General features: G+C 30.2%; 1 protein-coding gene across 3 annotated transcripts; it reads left to right on the top strand.

Moving 5' to 3' along the window:
* The first annotated feature begins 278 nt into the window (after positions 1-278).
* On the top strand, positions 279-13,519 carry LOC122526759. 3 transcript variants are annotated; one of them, XR_006306211.1, is made up of 2 exons: positions 279-1,035; positions 9,835-10,014. XR_006306211.1 is itself a non-coding variant. In XM_043650279.1 (2 exons), exons 1-2 carry the CDS (start codon positions 3,914-3,916, stop codon positions 12,604-12,606), a joined length of 2,847 nt encoding a protein of 948 aa, XP_043506214.1. In that variant the 5' UTR covers positions 3,164-3,913; the 3' UTR covers positions 12,607-13,519. The 3 variants fall into 3 exon arrangements, 2 of the variants coding, with proteins under 2 accessions (XP_043506214.1, XP_043506215.1); XM_043650279.1 differs by lacking the exon at positions 279-1,035 and adding an exon at positions 3,164-3,988 and having other exon boundaries at positions 9,835-13,519; XM_043650280.1 differs by lacking the exon at positions 279-1,035 and adding an exon at positions 5,251-5,340 and having other exon boundaries at positions 9,835-13,519.
* Positions 13,520-19,391: the final 5,872 nt, after the last annotated feature.

Genomic DNA, 19,391 nt, shown 5'->3' on the forward strand with positions numbered 1-19,391 from the left:
GTAACCATTTTGAATTTCTTTTAACATATACTTCCAAATTTCAACGATCGTTGTAATTTAAGAATTATTTGATTGGATTTATATTCTAGATCGGGAGAAAAAAAAATGTGCATTTTTTATTTTCACCGAGATATTGTTAACCGTGAATTTTGTTTGTCTTTTTTTCTTTTTTTAATTACATATTACTTTCCCTTTCTTTATTTTCATCTTTCACAGGATAGGACGCACTTGCGTGACGCGAACGCCACGCGCAGCTGCGACCTTCGTCGCCCTTGTCCCACCGGTTGTATGCCGTACGAGAGATACTCGTATTCATCATTTTCACGAGCGACGCACTTAAACGTGGTGCTGCTGCTGCTGGTGCTGCTGCTGTTGCGACGTTTTTCCTATTTTTCTTTCTACTTATTTTTTCTCATTCTCTTTTATCTCTCGCAATCTTTAACTCTCGCTATCATCGTACTCTCCGATATCCTCCTACATAAGATATTTTCTAATTATATTTTATCTCTTCGAGATATTAAAAAAAAATGCGCCCACGCACGTTTAATTATTCATAAAGATAATTTTCTATTTTCTTTGTTTTGTTTTTTTCTTCTTCTTCTTCTTCTTTTCGTAAATTGATCTCTTTGATCTCGAAAAATACAATAGAAAAAAATATTTATTTGTGAGAGAAGAGAGAGGGAAAAAGTTTCAATGGTAAAGTGGAAGGGGAAAAAAAGGAAAAAATCAAAATATAATTTAGGAAAGTACGGGTGCGGTGAGTTACGGTGCGATACGGTGCGGTGCGGTGCGGTGCGGTGCGGTTCGGTGCGGTGCAGTGGCGGGCAAAGTAAACGGCGCCGTGCGTGCGGCGCTGTGCGTTGATAGACAGCGCAGTTCAGTGCAGTCACATTCAAATTCTATCGAAGAAGAAGAAGAAGAAGAAGAAGAAGAAGAAGAAGAACAAAAACAACGTTTTTTTAATCTACGGTTAGGTGATTCGAGTATTCGAGAGAAGGGGTATATTTAGGGGAATAATACTGATCTAAAAAATCGGTGAGTTATACTTCTGACGTATATTTTCATTGCATTTACCTTTGACCTTCTCGCATGACCTTTTCCAATGGATTTCGCGTACTACGTGCTATTCGTCAGGGATGTCAAACGAGTCAAATCTTTTTGTTTCTTTTTTTAATATTCTCTTTTCAAACGATACACGTTTATTTGAGAAACAAAATAAGACCAAAAAAAAGTAATCAATTTTATTCAATTTTCACGATCATTCTCTCATTATTTATTGTTAATTATTTGACAAATTGTTTAAATATAATATATTTCTTTTGGAATACATTCGTCGCGAATTAATGGAATAAACAATCCGACGAACCAATCAGATAAAGGAAAAAAAAAAAAGAAATGAAAACGAAATCTAACGCAAGGGATCATTTTATTTCAAATTGCGCGCGCACTTTAAAACTCGTCGCGAAAATTCTTGACTTTGCGCCATCCAGTATAGGCTATTTCTGAGCTATTTCAATCACGATCACAGGTCCTCGGCGTAAAAGAGAACGCGATCTATATAAAAATATACATATACATATATACACATATATGTAGAAATAATTTTGCAAATATCTTGTTTCTATTTTTTGTATCTCTCTCTCTCTTGTATTTCTCGAATGAACATTAGGATTTGAAAATATGTGTCTTTGTTAAAAATCTAATTGATCATGCATACATATATACATATATATATATAATAAAAATATTCGAGTATGAAACGTAGAGATTAGTGACGTCATTGGTCACACTATAGTGTCAATTTAATGTTTAATAGTTGTGTCGTCGTTGTATTAATATTTCATTCATCGTTTGTGTCAATTAAAGTTCTTCAATACTCGATAGTATTAAATTTAATAGTTACCCCCTCCCCCGCACCCCCTGCCCCCTGCCCGCGGCCCCTGGCCCCCTTGAATCATAGTATTTATCAATACTCACGCGTTGACTCTGATACATTCGATACATCTATCGAAAAATAAAAATAAAAATAAAAATAAAAAAAAGAATTTGTTTCTTAATGCTCGCAAGAGAGGAGAAAAAAAAAAGAAAAAAGAAACAAGGAGGGTAACAGTTTTAAACGAAAGTATTTCGAACAGAGAACAATGACTCGGTTAACGTTAATTGTGAATTATGGTCAATCGTCACTAAACCCATCCCGCGTAAGTTCAGCAACATAGTCCCCCCCCACCCCGCGTGGCGTCGGTAGAATTATTCCTTGCTAACTATCACGATTAATTCAAAAACTATTCGTTCGTTTATTGTTTTGATCATTTACTTTTGAAACGTCGTGACGGATTGGTTTTTTTGTTTTGTTTTTGTCTTTGTTTATTTTCTTTTCTTTTTCGTAAACATTTACTTCGGTAATATTAACACAATAAAACACAAACTGCACGAAATTTTTTGTTGGTTTGCCCTAATGTTACGAAAAAAAAATTGAAAAAAAGAAAAGAGAAGAAAAACTAATCGGTCGTGCAGTTTCAAAGCTAACGAGTTTCAACGGAATTAACTCACGAACTTTTGATTAAGCCTGATTAATTAGTACGATTGTTTGATGGTTAGTTGAAAAATATAAAATATTTGTCCTAGGTTTGACACATTTGTGTTTGACGTGAAGAAAATTGTTTTGCTTCGTGTTCCCTCTCCTCCTCATTTCTTATTCCTCCTACTCCTCATTTCTCGTTTGTTTGTTTTTATTTGTTAATCGAACATCTTTGAAGATGAATTAGGCATCCGAAGGAAAGATATTACACGTCTCAGCAGATCCGCTGACTCCGGTCGAGTAAGTGCAAGCGGTTATCAGTCGCGAGGCTTACGTGCGGTTGCTATGCGATATGGAAGGGGCTTTTCGAGTCACCTACTAGTTCGACCAGTCAGAAGTCAGTATGCGTGAACCGGCCGGTCGTGCTGGCCCCTTTTCTGTATTCTCGTTCGCGAACGTTACGTGCTTTCCCCCTTCCCACCCACCTTCCCTCCTCCTCAACCCCAAAAATTGCAATACTTGTTATTACTTTTGTTTTTGTCTCTTTTACTTCAATTGGAAATCACAACATTTTCGTCAATTTTATTCAAAGTTTTATCCTTTTTCTTTTTCCCGATGACTATGATGACTATGATGACGATGATAGTGCCGGTGGGTGGGTTTTAATTTTTTAAATTTAAATATTATTTGTTAATTATTAACAGACGAGAAAATATTTCGTTGGTTGGGTTAATCGTTCATTCATATCTCGGTGACGATGAATCTATCGAATGATCGTAAGAAAATTGAATTTTCATGAATTTTTCATGATCCCGGATGATCGTTGTATTCAACGTCAACGAACCTCTTGGCAATACCGGTGTACGAAAAATTTCAACGCGATCGAAAGTGTGACGGTGACGGTGACGGTGACGTGGGTCCGGATCGGATGACAAGAATTATGATTTCTCCTCGATTTTTCTTTTCTTAAATGTTTTCGTTTATTTGTTTGTTTCTTTTATTTACGATCTATCCGATAAACTCGGTGTATTTTTATTTCTTTCCTCCTCCCCCGCTCGCGGAGTTTATCGATTACTCGAGAATCCCGTCCTGAACAAATTTAAATTACCCACAAGGAAATGACTTTATTTTCTCTCTTATCGTCTTTCGGTATTCCTTGAATTTTTTCGGCAATGAAATTTTCCTAAAGTTCGGATTTTACGATATACTAAAATAAACCTGGCAAGATAGAAGAACATTGGAAAAAATTCAATGTGAAGGAAAATAAAAGCAAGCAAGCAAGCAAGCAAGAAAGCAAGCAAGCAAGAAATCAACCAACCATTCAACCAACCAATCAGAGGTGGTCCTCCTTGTCTTCCGACTTTAAATACGTATTATCCGACTCAGAAAGGAAAAATGATTTTAGCGCCTACGATGGAAGGAAATTCGAGTATCTTCGAGTCGGGAAAATTGAACGGACATAGTATGACGGTAATTTGTCTTCTTCTTCCTCTTCTTTCTCTTTCTTAAATCGACCCTGTATGCGATCAAGTTTCTAAATATACGCCAATGAAAGTTCGAAGTCTCGATTGGGGGAGGGGTCGGGCGGAAACGAAAAGGTGGGAGGGTAAAAATACATCGGTTGATTTTTCTTTCAATCTGTCGACCATCTTTTCTTTTATTCCGATAGAATAAAAAAAAATCTATTAATAATAATAATAATAATAATATTTATTTATTTATTTATTTATTTATTTATTTATTTATTTACGCGCTTAAGACCTTCGTTTATAAAATTATTGCAGACAAATTTAGATAAAATAATATAATATATTAATGATTATAAATAATTTGGAATCGAGTATTTCCATGCCAAATACTTAAATAGACAGTCGTGGAATAATTAACGAGTGGTCATCGATAGTGTAATGGGTAGGAGCAGTTGACCGGAAAGTGAAAAAAGATTTTTCCTGGGTTCGAATCCCCCCGGTCCTCCAGAGTTTTTTCAGTCCAGCGGTTTCTAATTTTTTCACGGATAATCATACACAATGCATGAATAATATTAAGTAAAAATAATATATGAAATTATAACCAAATAATTTTACTGTATAATTAATCCTAAATCTGTGTAATATAATAATTATCATTATTATAATCTGTATAATTAAAATATTTCATCTAAATCCCTAATTGTTTTATTCCATCCCCGTCCTAATGAATGAATATTTCACCATGAACCTCCCCGAAGGTCGTGATGATGACGATGCACTCGGTTGCGGCCAAAGATAATGCGATTTTTGTTTGAAATGCCTTGACACCGAAAGGAAAATCTTTCTCTCTCTTCGGGTGTTTGCTCTTTAACCTTGCTTTTATAATCTCCCTTTCTCATATTATTATTCTCTCCAATACACGAGATATTTCAATTTACTTAATATTTCATGTTACTTATAATTATCATTAGAAATATTAATAATATGAAAAATCGATCCCTTTCAATTCCGTATATAATCCGTGTTGGCATTTTGCATTAGGTGAATCGCCAAACAGGAAAGCAGAGCTTTCCTCATCATCATCATCATCACATTTCGTCGAGTATTATGTGTGTGTCGTAGTACTTCGCGAGCCCGAAGAAAGATTCTATTTGCGTCTCACAATCAGCCAACGAGGAGAAGTAAGAGAAAAGAGAAGAAGAGGATCTTCTTCTCTACTTTTGTCTCCTACTACTCTTCGTTCGTTCGTTCGTTCGTTAGTTCGCGTGTGTTATATCTTATATCGTTCTTTCTCTTTCTGATTGTGAGAGACACTTTAGACGGCAGCAAGGAGTGCCATTGCACATTCGACAGGTGCGCTCGCAGTGTTATTCCTCTTCCTTCCTCTCGATCGAAAGGGCAAATCATTTTTAGAAAATAATTATATATATCTAACGTGCATAAACATAGATAGAGATAGATAGGAAAAGTAGTAGGAGGATTTACCAACGTTAGTTGCTTAAATACTCTCTTGACTTTTCTTCCGGGTTTTTTTCCTTTTTGCGTAACAACATTGCACGGATAGAAGAAGACCACGAGTGCTGTGTGTGTGTGTGTGTATGTATGTGAAGTTTATTTGTTTGTTCGTTCGTAACTACAGTTACGATATTTTATATTGTGTTATTTTTATTAGTTTATCTAATGTCTCGAACAGGGATTGCGTCAGTGTTCGGTTAAGTTAAGTTAAGTTAATTAAGTGATGCGAATATAATAATAGTTATAAGATATAACTTCATTATTTATTATCGGGTATTATTGATTCGACAATTATTATTATTATTTTTTTTTTCAATAAAGTAATGTCAAGTATAAAACAAAACTTTTACATTCAACAAGATCATTATTATTATTATTATTATTATTATTATTGTTATTATTATGTGTGTATGCGTGTGTGTACTTTGATCTTAAATTTAATCCATTCACGACACGATAACGTAAATTTATAAGAAGAAATCTAGAAAAGTCGTTTTAAAAAACTAGACAACGTTGTTAACTTGTTTGAATTTTCTTCATTATAAAAATCTTCATTCCTCCTTACTTGGAATTAATTAATATTTCCAATTGCGATGAACAATTCGTTCGATAAGGATTTTTAAACGCATAATTAACCATTCGTCGTCGCCTATCGTTTTCATTTTTTATTTCTATTTTTTTCTTATTCTTTTTGTTTTATTTCTTTCAGATTTTATCTTATCGAAACTTTTGTTCGAGCTCGACTATTCAAAAAAATACTTCGCCAATGTGTTTTATTTCTCCAGATTTATTTTTTCTTTTTTTTCTTTTTTTCTTTGCAATACTTTTTCCCTTGCAGTAGTTGTTCTAAGTGAAGCGTTAATAGCCCCGATAACCTTACGTATTGTGTTTTACGATTACGATTATTCAGGGGGTAACAATCGCTAGCATTATTAGTATAACGTTTCGTTATTCATCGTATGACTGACTCCTCCGTTGCTTTTTCCATTCTCATATTTTGTCGAAAGACAAAACCATTTATTATTAATATATAATATTTATTTATGTAATCGTCAATTGTAAATAATTTTTATTAGGATATATAATCAATACGACACAATTATTTTATTCATCAACGTTCAATTTCATTCATTTCGTATTTATTCAATCTTAAAATATTCGACTTAATATTGAAATAATTTAAATAAAAAAAAAATTAAATAATTTATCACACACACACACACACAAACACACGCGCGAATTGTTATTTGTTTACGAAACGATATGATAAACGTGCAAATATTGTCTCTAAAAATATCGAAGAAATGAATGAACTATACGTTGTAGAATTAATCATCGTGTTTTTCATTGACATATTCAAACACACACACACACATACACACACACACATACATACTTGCAAAATTATAAATTTTATTCTTCATAATTTCATTTATTTAGTTATTAACTATACTCACGTGGTTACATGGCACGTATGTTTTTATTAACAAGATTACATGATCGTTGAAATGTGTTTGCACACGAGAGCATGATACATACGCACGTTTCTTCTCGTGCGAATTGTAGTCTCGCCTTGAATTTTCATTAAGTCGTAATACGTCAAACAAAATACACATATATATACATTTATATATATAGTATACATTTATTATTACCTTCCTTGATTCATATCAGAATGAAACGTTAGTTAAACTTGACATTCGTAAAGTATTTCACGTATTTCGTTTATAAAATCTGATAAACTCATATATACAATCCCAAGTTTAAATAATTATTTTATTTTATTTTATTTTATGAGATATTATTAATTATTATTTTAATTAAATATTTAATTAAATATTATTATAGAATATTTATAATTTAATATAATATAGAATTATATAATTTATATAATTTAATTATAGATATGTTATTTATATAGAATTAAATTAATAATAAATAATAATATAAATAATTATAATAAATATAATATAATAATATATATTTTAATATTTAGTTGAGGTTTTTTTTTTAATCTTATCATTACTTTACTTATATATTTTCTTACAATGTTTGGTTTATGCTCTATTATACCCTCCCCCCTGCCCCCCTTATTTCGTAACAATTTATCCCATCATCATTTTTAATATCCCAATATTTAATAAATATTTTAATTAAATATTATTATACAGATTAATTATTTTTAAATTGAAAATATTTATTTAATATTTATTTAAGTTATTAAGTTAGGAAACAAGAAGAAAGTTATATTGTTAAAGTTACGTTTGACATAGTTTTGTTTATAAAGTTTTATCAAGTGAATAGATGATTTTAACGAGGTAACGTTATTACCATTATTATCAATAACAAATGAACAAGTTCAAGGTTTAATCGGAGAATTCGTAATCGATGATATTGACGGTAAATAAGTGAATAACGTAGATCGATTAATGTGTCATAAATATAATACGAACGATTAATAAAAATCTAATGCATAGTGTGTGATGACGATAATAAATAGAATAACTAATTATAGTATCACACAGGAAGGATGGTTCGATAATCGTGTTATCTCATTGTCAACAAAATATAATATTTATTAATATTATTAAATTATTATAATAAAAATACGGAATAATTAAAAAATTAAACGAGTAATATATTTATCGAATTAATATATTATATAATTAAATAATTAAAAACAAAAAAATTAAATAAATAAAAAATAATTATAATAAAATATTATTATATAAATGTTAATAGAATATATTTAATAAGAAAATATCTTTTTTTTTCGATTACTATCAATTATTATAAACGTTAATATTTCTTCAACGTTTAAAAACAGATTACGATAATATACGATAATTACGATAATATAATATATATTATATATATTAATAACAGTAATATAATATAATATTAAAAATATTATTATTACTAATTATTAACATAATATAATATATTATATTAATTAATTATTAATTAAATTAATAAAATGTTATATATATAAATTTTTTAGAAATTAATATATAAATTAAATTAATTAAATATTATTAATAGAGTAACTAATAATTAATTAAAAATATTATTATATTACTAATATTATTAACATAATAATAAATTATATATATATAATTAATTTAATATTATTAATTAAATTAATAAAATATTATATAAATTTTTTATATTTAATATTATAAATTAAATTAATTAAATATTATATAAATTTTTTATATTTAATATTATAAATTAAATTAATTAAATATTATTAATATAATAATAAATAATATTTAATATATTATACAATAATAAAATATTAAATATATCCATACACATTACATATATATATATATATTATATTATGTATAATTTACGTAATACTTAAACAACCTTGCTCGATCATCTATCGATAAGTCGCAATTTTAAACACGAGAAAGACAGAGAGAGAGAGAGAGATAGATAAATAAATTTTATTTGCATTAACAGATACCGGCTAAAGTCCTGATCTATTCGAAACAACAAACAAACATGCCGATTGTAAAAAAAAGAAAAAAAAGAAAAAAAAAAAGAAAATAAAAATAAAAAGTAGTAGAGAGAAAAATTGATGATTATTATTAAATGATATAACCATACAATTTTTATACGAGTTTTTCTTATAAAAATGTTAAATATTTTCTTACAGTAATATTCCGTTAAATGTTGATAACAAAATGTTTGGTATTTAAGACACGCCAGACGACGACAACGACGACGACTACGACGACTACGACGACTTCTTGAAAGTACGAATCACGTGTACGGCATGTAGGCGTACTTGACTACGAGCCAGACGTATTTATACCGCTCCACTTTTCTCCTTGTCGACGTGTGTATCGAAAACAGTCAGCCTGTCTCTTTCTCTGTCTCTCTCTCTCTCTTACTTTTCTTTCTCTCTGTCTATAATTTTTTCTTCTCTCGCTAAAGGTTTCCCTGATCTTTTTCGTTTTTCGTTATCAATGATAGATAATTTGAATAATATTGCAATTATTAGGTACAACCAAAAGTTACGTGCATTTATTGATTGTGTTGCTTCAGTTAGTGCAATTTGTTTCAAGCTAATTTTTATTAGCTTTATATGCAATATAAAATAAATTCGCGCGTTCGTTTTAACATTAATATTTCCAACCGAAGTAAATTTTCCGTATCAAGAAAAAGTAAAAAATAAAATCAAACAAACAAACAATCCATTATACATTTTCAAAGCTAAACTTTCAACGAGAGAATAAACGTACGAATTTTGGTTTGACCCTAATAATCGGTGCAACGATACAACGAATCATTACCATTAAACGATTAAATTTGATATTTCAGATCAATACGGGTAATCGGGAACCAAAGGAGTTGGACGGGTCGGGGAGTTCGAGTTCGAGTTCAAGTTCACGATTGGACTTGGACGCGAGCTCGGTCAAGGATTTATCCACTATTAACATCGATAAAACAACAACAACAACAACAACAGCAACAACATTCGGTGATAATTCGGAGAGTAGAGAGATAAAAGAAGATAAAACGTTTGAGATGAGCAGTAGTACTAACACGGCAGGTACCGAATATGGACGAGGACGAGGTGGTCATGGTGGTCATGGTGATAGTTCTTGCGGATTGGTGGGTTCAATATTTTCCGGTGGTTGTCGGGGACGTGCCGAAGCATTTGCCAGGCGCCTTCATCGACGGCTTACGTCATTGGGCAATGCGGATGACAGTTCGGAAGGTTACAACAACCCATCATCACCGGTTGCCGGTGCATCGGTTATTACAAAACCGATAACACGCGAGGTTGCTTCGTGGTTGCACGGACCTACCGAGAAAACAACCACCAATACCGTCCCAGCTGTCGGTAACAATCCAATGGGAGGCCGTGTTTTCCAACGGCAGCCGCGACACCAAGCGGACAACGAGCATTACTACGATTTCGAAGACGAATCAGATTTCGAACACGAGCCTAGTTCGCCCGGGGAAGTAGTTACCGCAGCTGAATTAGCCGATCTGTTGGTAAACACCGAAATAATTAAGACCAATCATCACGACACTTGTCATTGTTCGCCTAACGGTCCTAGGTTAGGTATCGATCAAGATTCCGAATCCGAATGTATTTACGTGTCACCGGTCGGTGGTACCTCGCCGGTCAGCGAATCATCGGAAAATTATTTCGATCCCGAATCGTCCGACGTTGAAAAGAACAAAAACGAGGTTTACTTCGATCCCATAACCAGTTCGGAAAGCGAACAATTAATCTCCAACAATTTGGAGGATGTTTCGATAAAAGGACAATATTCTTTGTCGAGTATACCGATCGGGAATATTTCGTCAATGTATCGCGAGGATTCGTCGGATTCTAGTTTATCGTCGAATAAGAACAAACCTTTGGATAGGTTTCGTTTCGATAAAACCACTCGTCTGAATAAAACCATCGTAAAAGAAGCAGTCTTCAGTTCGGAAGATTCGTTGAACGGTAGGAGTTCTCGTGAAACAACGTCACCCAGTCACGAATCACTTTGGAGTACGTTCGATGACGACAGTACCGTATCCCTTAAAGATGATACTACGCCTAAAAACAGTTACAATTATTTACGAAAATGTCTTATCAAATCCCATTCGGATTCCGAGATACCGGACAACTTAACTAAAACGTTAACCGCAACTAGTACGTTACCGTTAACCGTTGAAAGAAACGAGGATGAAGGATACGACGTTAATGATTTTGCCAGTGTCTCGGGTGAACCTATCAACGTTGAGAAGATCGAACAATTACATTCTTCTAACGATTTTATCAATAACAAACCGATTATAAATGTCAGCACGGAATTGTCGGATACCGTTAACGACCTAAGTCCTACCGATGATGTTAACGATCAATCAGAAACAGATTTGGAAGATTCGTTAACCGTGCCGGAAGTTGTCGAATGCGACGGGGACCACTCCACTTACGTTAGCACGTTAAACCTAGCCGATGAACTCGTGGTCGAATGTCCCACGGGTAAAAGACTGACGGAGAAATCGGGTAATTTAGTAATTAACGAGGTTACATTGCAAATCGAGGATGAAACAGTATTAGACGATAAGGTGGACGAGAAAACGTGTCTTATTTTTAACAGAGACAAGTGCAACGGTAATAATCGTGATGATATTTCGACGAGGAAACAGATGTTGCTGGACGAACGAGTCGTCTCGAATGAAATCAAAGACGAGGAAGAAAAAGAAGCGGAGGATGGGGATGAACGGGTCGAGGCTGGGCCGAGGAAAAGGGAGCCAGAGGGGAAGGTTAATATAGAAGCGGAGGAGGAGGAAGAGGAGGAAGAAGAGGAAGAGGAAGAACAATTAAATGGTAGACCGCGAAGGATTAGGCGAAGTTCCTCGTTGAAAACTGGCAAGACTCCACCTGGGACACCTGGAAGAAAAAAGATCGTCAGATTTGCCGATGTTTTAGGCTTGGATCTTGCCGATGTACGAACTTTCTTAGACGAGATACCAAAGATACCAAATTCAGCGTACAACGATTTGATCTACGACGATAATTTTCAAAAAGAAAACAGCCCGTTAAATCTGAGCTTGTCTACGAGTTGGGACAATCGATATCCCGACAGACGTAACTCGTCCGTACCAACTATCGTCGATAGAACATTGGTACCGTTGTTCCAACAACCCGGTGGTCTTCTGAATTTCCTCGATCTCATCAGAGAACGAAAAGTCTGTTTGGAAAATGTTCTGGTACAGGATCCGATAAGTTTAAGCATTCATGGTACGGTTAGAGTCCTCAATTTAGACTTTCACAAATCGGTACACATTAGATATACTTTGAACTCTTGGAAGAATTTCAGTGATTTACAAGCAACTTACATATCAAACTCCTGCGACGGTTTCAGCGACAAATTTTCTTTCGTACTTTATTGTCATACGTTAACGATAGGACAGAGATTGGAATTTGCAGTACGCTTTCAATGCAAGGGTACACAATTTTGGGACAATAACGACGGCAAGAATTATTGTTTTCAATGTTTACCAGTTTCTTCCAGAGTCGAATACGTACCGATCACTGCGAGAGAAAAACAAAGGGACAGAGACTGGTCACCTATATTTTATTGATCTTACTATTACGATATCAAATAATAATCTTTATCTTTTTAAAAACTCAATACTGATTTTGAGTTCCTGACCATTTCATATAAATGTTAAACACATTACCGAGAGATGATATTTAAATAATATATCGGGCACGCAATGTCTCCCAACGTTCAACAACTCAATCAACCACGACGACCACGACGACGACGACGACGACGACGACATAGTCAATTATTATTTCCTGCCAATTTGTGAAGAATACTAAATACTCAACTAATCGTCCGATCGAATCCGTAAATATTCTTGAAAAAATTCGATGCCATATATATATATATATACATATATTTGTAAAGGAAGACTGACAAACTGAGAAGAACAAATGTCAAATGTAAAAAAAAAGGTCATTTTGCGTTTTTACTCAAACGACGAAAATAAACAAGAAAAAGGGGTTTACTTTATCAAGTGTTAGCAGACTGGTGGTTACATAGTATAGTTGTTTTTTTTTTCTTTCTTCTCGATAAATTATTATTATTTGCATTTTCTTCTATGTGCCTAAGGTAGCACACCAAACAAAAATACAATTCATTTCTTGTTTTACGATTAATTGTAAGTTCAAAAGCAAACTCCTTTTTCGAATAATCGTTCATAACACACCTGGGGGGTACGATATCATGCGAGTAACTCGTACCTCTCTGTGGCAAGGTTTTAAATGAAAATGATTTGAACGAAGAAATTTTTAAATCAATGATCAATCACGGGAAGGAGGGGGGGGATAATCTTCTCCCCATTACGATGACAATATTATTAAGCATCGATAATAAAAAGACGTAGATTCGTTCGTTATCTCGAACACATACTTTTTTTGTCAATACTTATCGGTAAATGTTCCATAAAATTGTGACGCGTATAAATAGTAAAAGGCGAGTATTAAAAATCGAATATAAACGTATTTTGTTTAAATGCAAATTTTAAGATATAGTTTATGGAAATGAGATGATGATGATTATATATAATATATTGTATATTAAATTTTATTATAAATAATTTTTCAATTTAATGACTAATCTTACAATTAGCATCGTTCAAAAAGTCATGCAAATATTTTTGTTTTAAATTAATTCACCGATTAATGATGTTTTAATTAACACACGAGCGTGTCCAAAACCTAACGGGGACAAATATATTTAATATATTATATATATATGTATGTAGGAATTCGTGAAAAAATTGCAACTGTTGGGAAGTGAAAAAAAACTGGAATCAGTGGGAATCGAACCCAAGATTTTTTAATTAGTGGATGACCACTCTATCCACTGAGCTATCCGGAGCTCGTAGTAAACCTTCCCACGAATACGTATTTATGTATTTGACATGAAAGTGCACGATTTCACATACATACACACATATATATATATTATATTGTAATTGCAGGCTTTAAAAAAATATCCGTTGGATCGAAGATTAGTACAAAGAGTGTTATCTGGTAGTCGAAATATTATGTTGTATATTTTAATATACTTATAAGTATAAAAAAAAAAAAGAAGAAGAAGAAGAAGAAGATAAAAAAAAAGGAAAATATTCTACACATATACACACACACATAGAAACATATACACTATAGTATAGTTGAGCGGATTCAAAAGAAACAAATATATATGTTTACATAATATATGCCATATATGGAAAGAGAGAGAGGGGGGGGGAGCTAATATTAGTGGATAAATTCGAGATGATAATGATGATGAGGAAAAAGTAGAAGGTAGGAAGGAAGGAAGGATAGAAGGAATAATTTATTACATAGGTAATCGTAAAATTTTTTGTAAATAGAATATAATATATTATTATATGTACGTATATATATATATATAAGTATAAAAAAGGAAAAAAAAAAGAAACAAATATAACCACAAATCGAGTTTATCGAGTCGTATATCTCTGTGAACAATTTTTAAACAAAATAAAAGAAAGAAAAGAATAAAAAAAATTATAAAGAAAAGAAAAAGTATAAAGAAAAAAAACAAGAAGACCAATAAGAAGTAGAAGAAGATGATGATGATGATGATGTTGATGATGATGATGATGATGAAGAAATGAAAAGAAAGGTGTTTTATTGTATAGCGTTATAAATTCGAAATGACACGACGAACTGGTTCAAACGAGACACCCTGTGATATGCTTTTTTCGAGGAAAAAAAAGAGCGAATTATTTTTGTTAATCTCCGACATGGAAAGAATAAAATAAAAAAATAAAAAAAATAATAAAAAAAAAAAAAACATGAAAACACGAACCGAGAGAGAAATCGAACATTGTTTATTCCTATTTTATTGTTTGAATAATTGCAACGTTTATCGAAAGAACTAAACGTAACGAAACGTAACGAAACGTAACGAAACGTAACGAAACGTAACGAAATGAAACGAAAGAAAGAAAGAAAGAAAGAACGAATTGAGAAAATGCGTGAAAAATCGCGGTTTAAAGGAAAACAACGAGAGAGAGAGAGAGAGAAAACAAACAAACAAACAAACAAACAAAAATGTATATACAATAATTAAACGAAAAAAGGAACAAAATAAAAGCCCTCCTTCAAAGATATGAAATAATAATTAAATTTTAATTAAAACGATTGATTTATATCGAGAGAGAGAGAGTTAGGGTTACGCGTATTTTTTTTTTATTTCTTTTTTTTTTTTTTGATAAGAATAAAAGAAAAAAGGATATCAAGGAGTGAATAATAATAATAATTTTTGGTAAATATCTATCAATAAAATACGCATTTAATTTTGTTAATGATATTGATATGGGTTTCCGTTCGTAAACGATGATATTTCTTTTGTTTTTTTTGTTCTTTTTTTTTATTTTTATCAAACGCAACGTTTTTCTTTTTTTTTACACCCTAACGCAATAATAATAATAATAATAATAATAATATATAAAAAAAATATATATATATATATATATATTCGAAATGTGTGGGTTGTTTGAGAAGAATAATAAAAATAAAAAAAAAAGAAAGTGAAGGAGTAGGGCTTGCTAGTAGAAAAAAAAAGGATACGATAAAGCGGGCGGGGGGGTTGGGCAGTTTCTAAGAGTCTTCAGTAAAAAAATAATATAATATATAGATTATTAATAATTAAAATATATATATACATATAGAATATTTTTCTAATCGTATTTATACGCGTAAGGAACGCATCTGTCGCGTACCTTTTTCTAGTCCTTAGAACCCTTTTTTTCTTTTCAAAAGGGTTCGCTGATTAATTGTTCCCTAAATGATTTCACTTTTAACTTTATTTCTTTTTTTTATAACCCACCTCGACCCCACCCCGACCCCACCACAACCCCCCTCCCCCTCCCCCCGTCCCCCCAAAATCAAGCACAAGATTTTGTTAACAAATATTCTTCTTCTCTTTTTCTTTTCTTCCGTTTCGTTTTCGTACGTTTTAATATTAATCGATTGACGTTCACATTGTTTTATTGCATTGACAAAATAAAAGATTGCAAAGACAAAAATAAAAAAAAGAAAAAGTAAAAATTGTTATAAATTTTGTTTGCGGCTGTGAGGAATACAAAAAAACAAAAATATGAGAAAGAAGAAACGATTACGGAATTGTTAGTCAAATGCGAAACAAATTTAAAGTTCGAAAGAAAGAAAATAAGAAAAAAAAAACAAAAACAAACGGGGGGCTCGGGCTCGGGCTTGGGGTTGGGGTTGAGGTTTAAGTTGGAGTTGGGGGAGAAAGGGGATTTTATTTGCGATTTTATTTAACGCGCATCCTCGAGACTCGTCGTTTGCTTTTTTTTTATTGTTATATTATGATTATTATTATTTTTTAATTGTTATTTTAATTTGTTAATTTGATTTTTTCAAAAGTGATTGTAATTTTAATCTGCGATCCCCGTTAGACTGATTTTTCTAGAACTTTTTATTTCTTTCGGAGATATCAATTCGGATATTATTAATTATGTATGAATTATTTATATCAATTATGGTGTGATTAACCCATTGAGGCTTGGAATGTAAAAAAAAAAAATAAAATAATCCCCCATCGTGTGGAGGAGAAATTTTTTATTTCTTTTTTTGTCTTTTTTTTTTCTTTTTTAAATTGCACTACCACGTTGATTCAGTTTGTTTTTTGTTTATGTTTTTTTTTTAAATAAAAGAATAACGTAATTTAAGAGAATACCAAGAATAATAATTAAATTAAATTGTTATTGTTGTTATTTTTGAAATTTGTCATGCCTCAAAGAGTTAAACGAAGGAATGATTTAATTGTTAAATTTCGTTTATTTATTATAAACAAAAACAATAATAACAAAAAACCAAAAATATATATTCTTCAATAACTTTTAATCAATTTTATCTCTCATCGATTATTATTATTATTATTATTATTATTATTATTATTATTATTATTATTATCTGGTAGTCGATTGATGTGTCTCGGTGTCGTTTATTTAATAAAGAAAAGAAAAAAAAGGATAAAAAAATACAAAAAGAAGAAAAAACAAATATATATATATAGATATAAATTACTATCGAAATTTGATATAATTATATCTAAAGAAAACAAACGTTATCGTTCGTAATAATATGATAATGTATATTACTATTGAGGGAAAATAATTATTGTTAACTCGCTATCATAAATATATATGTATAAAATATATGAATGTAATTAATCGTTATCAAAAAAAAAAAAAAAATAAAAAAAAAAATAAATCATCGCGTTACTATAATAAGAAAAATATATTATATTATATTATACGAAATTAATTATTATTAACAAATGCGCTTACTCAGAAGAGAGATAACGTAATTGTTTTTTTTTTTCTTTTTTTTTTTCTTACGTATCTCTCGGATTACGGTACCATAAAGAAAGAAAATAAAAAATAAAAAATAAAACAAAATATAAAAAACAAAGTAATTTAGTCAAGACTGATTGTCCACTGCAACCATAAATTTTGTCCTCCGTAACGCGTTACAATAAAACATAACAAACTGAATAATAACAAAAATTATATATATATATATAGTTTTCACAAGAAAGAATAAGATTATTTATCACGAACCATTTACATGTTTTTTTTTTCAAAAGTAATTGCAATAAAAGTATAATATATATATAAACATAAATCAAAACACATATTTTTTTCATAAATATATATATTTATTATAACTAATATGTCTTTAGATCTTTTCAAATTAAAATATATAATAATAATATATTACAATATAATATATAATATATTAAATTATAATATTATAATATTAAAAAAAAAAAGAAAAAAAAAATATATATAATATATAATATATATAAATTATATATTATATTGTAATATATTATTCTATATATATATATATATATATATTTGTATTTTGTTTCTTTTTTTTTGGGGGGGGAGGGGGGTAGAGGAGATTTTAAGATCTAATATATAATATTTTTCTATAGAATTTTTTTTGGACGAAAGAATACAATTAATTAAATATTATATTCTCTTTCTAATTTTATGAATATACTTTTGCCAAAAAAAAAAATATATATATATTAAACAACGATCTTCTTTTTCTTTTTCTTTTTTTTCTTTTTTTACCATAGACATTTGATAAAAAAAAAAAAAAAAGAAAATAAATTTTCCATAGAAAATCCCTTACCTTTCGTAGATTAAATGATTAAACAAACGTTTAACGGTGCCTAGAGAATTATAAATGTTATATGATATTTAAACAAAAATGTTGCGTAATAAAGGAGAATAAAAAGTGTTATTATGTACGAAATACTGTTAACGAGTCAAAAGTACATTATTCATTCATTAACATTGATAATTTAGGTATATTATACATCATACATATATATATATATATATATACACAAAATATGTGTACATATATATAAATAACTGTATTCTGTATTGTTGTACTATGTGCTAATTAATACAATAAGAGATATATTCGATTTTACAGCTTTTTCATTTTTTATTTCACGTTGGTTCCTCAACAAATAAAAATAAAATAAAATAAAATAACACCTGATATTCCTTATGTCAGAATTTAACGAAAATTGAAGAACATGTTTCTCATTTAATGTTACAATTATCGTCAACATTTCAAATTTATTCGTTTCATTATTTTGTACGAATTATTTCAATTTATAATTATAATTCTTATTTTATTTACGTGCTGTTTTATAGCAGATTTGATTAAATAACTAATTAAATATTTAAATAATATACGATCAAATGTTATCAATTGTTTTATATTCATTTGGATTGGATATAATTTGAATTATTTTCAAATGAATTTTACATTGTTTTCATTGTAATTCGTTAAACAGTTATCGAGAAAATAATATTTTAACAATTTAATATTTAAACAATACGAAAAGCAAGTGTGTGTGTGTATTTATTCTCAATTATGTATGAAACAAATATACAGTGTGGCCAATTGAAAAAAAAAAAAAACAAATTAACAGCGTTTAATGATTAACATTAAAAATCATATCATTCGATGAAAATAATCGAAAATAAGTATAATAATAATAATAATAATAATAATAATAATAATAATAATTAAATGTCATAATATTAACATTTAAGTACATTATCAAGTACTTCGATCTCTCAAAAGTTATTTACAATTTTATTCATATTATCATTTGTCATTTTTTATTTCAACACGAAAAATATTTCAACATTATTGCGTAAAAAATTGGCCTACGTTTTTTTATTAATTATACAATTTTTTCTTTCTTTTTTTTTTCTAGCATATTTTTACCAACACGTAAAACGTTAAATATTCGCGAAATTTT

This window comes from Polistes fuscatus, unplaced genomic scaffold, assembly GCF_010416935.1.
Source record: "Polistes fuscatus isolate 324 unplaced genomic scaffold, CU_Pfus_HIC Scaffold12, whole genome shotgun sequence".
In the NCBI taxonomy this organism is placed as follows: domain Eukaryota; kingdom Metazoa; phylum Arthropoda; class Insecta; order Hymenoptera; family Vespidae; genus Polistes; species Polistes fuscatus.